The sequence below is a fragment of the Euphorbia lathyris genome, chromosome 4, assembly GCF_963576675.1.
Source record: "Euphorbia lathyris chromosome 4, ddEupLath1.1, whole genome shotgun sequence".
Taxonomy (NCBI): domain Eukaryota; kingdom Viridiplantae; phylum Streptophyta; class Magnoliopsida; order Malpighiales; family Euphorbiaceae; genus Euphorbia; species Euphorbia lathyris.
The window spans coordinates 68088036-68094388 of NC_088913.1; the positions used below are offsets into that span (position 1 = coordinate 68088036).

General features: G+C 38.2%; 1 protein-coding gene across 2 annotated transcripts; it reads right to left on the reverse strand.

Moving 5' to 3' along the window:
* Positions 1 to 987: 987 nt before the first annotated feature.
* Positions 988 to 3347, reverse strand: LOC136226694 (heat shock cognate 70 kDa protein-like). Of its 2 annotated transcripts, none has more exons than XM_066015318.1 (2): positions 3122 to 3347; positions 988 to 2820 (listed from the first exon to the last, which is right to left on the reverse strand). In XM_066015318.1, exons 1-2 carry the CDS (start codon positions 3336 to 3338, stop codon positions 1100 to 1102), a joined length of 1938 nt encoding a protein of 645 aa, XP_065871390.1. In that variant the 5' UTR covers positions 3339 to 3347; the 3' UTR covers positions 988 to 1099. The 2 variants fall into 2 exon arrangements, with proteins under 2 accessions (XP_065871390.1, XP_065871389.1); XM_066015317.1 differs by having other exon boundaries at positions 3159 to 3299.
* Positions 3348 to 6353: the final 3006 nt, after the last annotated feature.

The following is a 6353-nucleotide window of genomic DNA, read 5'->3' on the forward strand; positions in this document are numbered from 1 at the left end:
GCAATCTGCAATGATTTTGCTTCGCAGTTTGCTACAATCGCGAAGCAAACTTATAACCACGAATTTGTTTTTCCCTTGAAATAACACGCCTTATGTTCAAATAGGGCAATTTCTCAGTATATTCAAAATATACATAAAAGTAACATCCATGTAAGACATTGCACCAAAAAATGATAAAACACCCTAAACCCTAAACCAAAATAACAAAAAAACCCAAAAACGAGCAAAAAAAATCCTAACCCTAAAACAAAATCGTAGGTAATATATAGATAGATACTTACCTACTTTCCGATTTTTGCCATTGAAATCATCAATGGATTCGCACAAGAAATTAACGAGTTCGCAGAAAGAAAGAAAGAAGGAAGAATAAGAAGTTTCAGCTAAGTTGTTATATATATATGAAAGGTATTTTGGAAAAGCCCATATTGAAATAGTCTAGATATATAATGGATCTAAATATGTAAACAAGCCTTGAATTGAGCCAATTTTATTATATTTAAATGCATAACTAACTGACAATTGAATTTTTAAATAATTTAGAAGTTAGATTAAAAATGGCGAATTTAGTTTAGTTCGGTATAAAATTGAACAAAATCAACTTTTTGAAAATTATAAATAAATCAAAGTGTACATCTAATGTGCTTCGGTTTAAAACTGAACTTGAACTACACCAAAAATAACCAAACTCTATATTGTTTTAGTTTTAAATCCATCTATTTTTGGGTTCTCGGTACAAACCAAACTATATGAAAAATACAAATTGAAAAACAAACTATAAATTGGTTTGGTTTGGTTTTTGATTCAGTTTAAAATCGAACCAAACACCACATACGAAAAACACAAACTGAACCGATAGTTAATGTTTAATTGCAGATAGTAGTGATATCATGGATATTAGGCCTTGGAATATTGTTTATGAAAATATCCAAACTTAATTGATTAAATTCGAAAAATAGAAACATAATTTTGTGTATAAATTAAAGTTGATTAATCAAGCAAAATCCATTAAACTATATCACAAACAAAAGTTAATAAACACATACCACTAGCAGATAAATAATGTCAGGATCCCTACCTTTAGTAGAAAGTTCTAAGAACTTTAACTAGCAAAAAATTGTCTAGCAGTGGGAAAAAATTCATCATCAGCACTAGCATTGGAAACATGGTCTTCCATCACATCCGAGTTCATCTTGACAATGACAGGATTGCATATGTTCTCTAGCTCCTTCATCTTATCCTCAAACTCATCTGCCTGATGATCACCTAGCAGTTTTGCTTCCAACCATTCAATAGCTTCCTCAATGGCATCCTCAATCTTCTTTTTCTCATCTGGGGCTAGTTTCCATCTCATCTTCTCATCTCTCACAGTATTCCTCATTTTATAGGCATACTTCTCCAATGCAGTTTTAGCATCAATCTTCTTTTTAACTTCCTCATCCTCAGCCTTGTATTTCTCAGCCTCCACTACCATTTTCTTAATCTCTTCCTTGGACAATTTTCCCTCGTCATAAGTGATTGTTATCTTGTTATTGTTCCCTGTTGTCTTCTCCTCAGCACAAACTGTTAAGATACCATTGACATCTATGTCAAAACACACATTGATCTCAGGGACACCCCTTGGAGCTGGGGGAATGTCAGAAAGCATAAATTTTACAAGTAAATTGTTGTCTCTTGCTCTTTCACTCTCGCCCTCAAATACATGTATCCCAACACTGGTCATGTTGTCGTAGGGAGTGGTGAATCCTCCCCTCTCCTTCTTTATAGGAATTGTAGTGTTCCTTGGTATCAAAACACTCATATGACCTCCAGGAGCAGCTTCAATTCCAAGTGGCAGAGGGGTGACATCCAAGAGCCGAAGGTCCTGCAAGTTTCCACTTAAAATTGCAGCATGTACAGCAGCCCCATACGCAACAGCCTCATCCGGGTTTAAGCTCTTACAAAGCTCCTTCCCATTGAAGAATTCCTGCAACAACTGTTGTACCTTTGGAATCCTAGTAGAACCACCAACAAGAACCACATCATTGACACTGCTCTTGTCCATATTGGCATCCCTCAAACACTTCTCAACAATCTCCATACACTTGGTGAAAAGATCCATGTTCAACTCCTCAAATCTCGCACGCGTAATGGTTGTGTAGAAATCAATACCCTCAAACAAACAGTCAACCTCAATAATTGTCTGAACAGAGGATGAGAGAATCCTCTTAACCCTCTCAAAAGCAGTCCTCAATCTCCTAATTGCTCTAGGATTTCCAGAGATATCTTTCTTATTCTTCCTCTTGAACTCTTGAACCAAGTGGTTCACCATTCTGTTATCAAAATCTTCACCTCCAAGGTGGGTGTCACCAGCAGTGGACTTGACTTCAATGGTACCCTCTTCAATAGTAAGCAATGAGACATCGAAAGTACCACCACCCAAATCAAAGATCAATACATTCTTCTTCCCATCGCTGCTTGCCTTCTTGTCAAGCCCATAACCAATGGCTGCAGCTGTAGGCTCATTGATAATACGCATAACGTTTAGGCCAGCAATTGCACCAGCATCCTTGGTTGCCTTACGCTGAGAGTCATTGAAGTAAGCAGGGACAGTGACCACTGCATTTTTAACAGTTGATCCAAGATAGGCCTCAGCGATTTCACGCATCTTAGTAAGAACCATAGACGATATCTCCTCAGCAGAAAGCTGTTTCTCCTCACCTTTGTATGTAACAATAATCATGGGCTTATCACAAGGACCAGCAACTACCTTAAATGGCCAATGCTTCATGTCACTCTGCACAATGGCATCAGAGTATCTTCTACCAATCAACCGCTTCACATCTGTGATACGTATAGTTGTAGACCGTAAGAGTACGAATTTTTTTGAACTGATCAAATAAACACCACAAATATGTATCAATTTGCAGAATATGTAAGGATTAACCCAAAAATTAGGGTTTTCTTAAAACCCTAATAAGACATTTGATTCCGAACGATATCAAACATCAAAACGAAATTGAATTGAAGCAACAACACCAAAAACAAAAAGCAATAGAATCTAAACTCGATTCACACTCAATCGAAAATCAGCATACATTAAGTAGGTGCAGACAGAAAGAAAAATAAGAAATTAGATAGGAACTACATCCGAAAACAGTATTGATTGGGTTCATAGCAACCTGGTACTTAGCAGCATCACCGACCAAACGCTCAATATCAGTGAAAGCAACATAAGAAGGGGTCGTTCGGAACCCCTGATCATTCAGTATGATCTCTACTTTGTCATGTTGCCAAACGCCGACGCATGAGTAGGTGGTTCCGAGATCGATACCGATCGCTAATTCTCCTTTTCCGGCCATCGCAGCAGAGTTCAGTTCTATCTATAAATTACAGAATTTTCAGAGATATCTATATATATAATAGGGAAAAGTACAAAAATAAACCTTGTAGTTTGGCCCATTTTCGAACTGTACTCCTGTGGTTTAAAAGTTTGCAAAGTGGTACCATGTACTTCATTCCGTTAGCAAACACATACCAAATTGACTAACTATGTTAAAAGTCAAAGGGAAAAGAGTTAATTTGGTCCTTATATTTATTTATTTTTATAAATTGATCCCCTTATTATCTAATTATCACAAACAAACCTCAAAATAAAAAATAAAAATAAAATATACCATCTTCTCTATCTCTCTTTAATTTCTTATTTTTTTTTTCCTTCTTTCTCTCTCCTCTCTCTCTTAATTTCTCTCTCTAAAATAAAGCTACCAAACTCTTTAAGGAGAACGTTGTTTACTTAATTCTGTTCTCTCCCCTCCCTCCCTTCCTCCATTCGTTGACCGTAGTCTCCGCCATGGCTCGGTGATAGGGGTATTTTACCCATACCTTTTAGCGTGATTTACGGTTTAATTTTAGAAGAAATAAATAAGTTTAATTACAAAAATAGAGTGTTTTAATAAAATAATAAAATAAAATAAAATCCGAGTGTTCGGTTAATTTCCTTTATTTTTAGTTGAATTTAGAGAATAAAACGTCAAGCTAACTCGGCTCGTGAGAAGTGTATTTTGCAGGTGCAATAAGGAGCAAAAATCTACTCAAATACGCGGGGCGTATCATCCGTTACGCGGGGCGTATCATCATTTACGCGGGGCGTAAAACATGGTGTCAGAAATAATTGCCTTATCCGCAGGCACCATGTGGAAATGACTCAGCATACGCGGGGCGTATGACACCTTACGCGGGGCGTATGACATCTGTCAGAAAATGATTAACCCAATCCTGAAAGTCAGACTGCATTGTCCCCTAAGTCAACTATCAATACGCAGGGCGTGTTGTGGGATACGCAGGGCGTACATGGGGTGATTCGAGCAATAAAATGCCAGGAGCTAAAACACGCAGGGCGTATAACAAGACACGCAGGGCGTATAGCAAGACACGCAGGGCGTGTCCTGAGAATTCTGCACCAAATAATGTTGCTCCATACTTGTACCTTGTGAAGTTACAATTCTACCCCTAGCTTGATGTATAAATAAGAGTGACTAGCACTCATTTAGACATACTTGAACATAGCTGCATTTTACTTCTTTTGATTCTTGTTATTTTAGTTTTAGATTCAGTTTTATGTAATAAAACTCTCCCTCGAGAGCTTGTTCGGTTATTCCGGCATTCCATCACGTTCCGCTCCATCATTCGTCACCAAGCTCGAGAGTTCCACCTCCAAGTCCTAAGAGACGGCCTTGAGTCCGGTTGGCTAGTTCCGAGGGCCGATTCTTCCCTCTTGACTTGCTAATTAGCTTGCACTCTTCCTATGTACTAGGCTTGGTTGTATTCTATATTTTTATCCTCCATATTTATAATTCATGATTTGCAATTTCCGTTTCTATATACGTGTTGATGTTTATTGCTTGCTTTGATACTTATAATTGACTATTGTGTAGGGGAACGCGATTTCCGACGCCATTCGGGCTACCTTTAGGGATTCATATAGGTGTTGCCTTACCGGAAGTGACAAACCGGAAACCGTAGGAGTTGACAAGCCACGGAACTTACGGGCCCTAGTTTCTGATCCCCAGCATTAGACACGCCTTGACTAGGAACCACGTAGTCTAAGTACTTCACGGGTCGGTCGAACTACACGTAGTCGTCTTTGCAAGAGTAGATCATTATTCGTATATATTCGGAGTCTTTGTTTGTCATATTTATAACTTATCGTCGCCATTGCACTTCGCAGAGTTTTGCTACATAAATCTGTCCCACTAATAGTTTAGGAGTAGTTTGTAGTTGGTTCCCACATCAACCCCAAAGTAATCACCGCTTAAATAACATACGAAACCGAGTCGTCTAATACTTGTAATTATAAATCCCGTGGATTCGATACCCGGTCTTAACCGGATTATTACTTGATACGACGGGGTACACTTGCCCCTAAGTAGTCGTAGCGTCTAGTGAATTTAGAGCAATTAGAAAGACCACATCCATAGTCCCATAGCACACTCATATCACACTACCTCCGTAAACACACACCTAGACGAAACGCACATCACTCGGCCGCGGTCTCTCTTTCTTCAGTGTTCTTTAATTCTCTTAATCAATTGCGCCGTTGTCTCATCAGCTCTCGATTTCACTAGTGACAAAACGTCGATGATTATTCCCCTCCATCTCTCAACCCCTAACATCTCCGCTCATCGGAAATTCTTTGCTAACGATTATCATAGGCGGCAGCTCCAAAATTCGAAACTTCCCAACGCTCTCATGCACCTCCACGATGATCTCATCTCCAATGGGTATAATCTTCTTCTATTCGCTTTCAATAACATGGCTTTTGGTTTTTGTATTTCAAAATTCAAATCATTTTTGCTGATGTTTAATGCTCGTTGTTTCAGTTACTATACGACGCGGCTATTTATTGGGACGCCTCCACAGGAATTCGCACTTATTGTTGACACTGGTAGTACTATCACATACGTTCCGTGCTCGACATGTGAACACTGCGGCTTGCATCAGGTTATTCCTGTGTCTGATCGCGTGCTGTAAAATGTTGTACTTCTGTCAATGGGAACTATGATTCGATTTGGTTAACACATGAATCGCTGCTGCTCTATCACATGTGTAATTCTGCATTGGCATTGGCATTGAATTTTGAATTTTAACTGAAATGTCTTGGTATTGGATGAATTAGGTGAAATTATATCTAAACTCTATTAATGAAGAATGAAAAGAATAGGAGTGGATTGTGGTAGCTTTATTTTAGAGAGAGAAATTAAGAGAGAGAAGAGAGAGAGAAGGAAAAAAACAAGAAATTAAAGAGAGATGGAGAAGATGGTATATTTGATTTTTATTTTTTATTTTGGGGTTTGTTTGTGATAATTAGATAATAA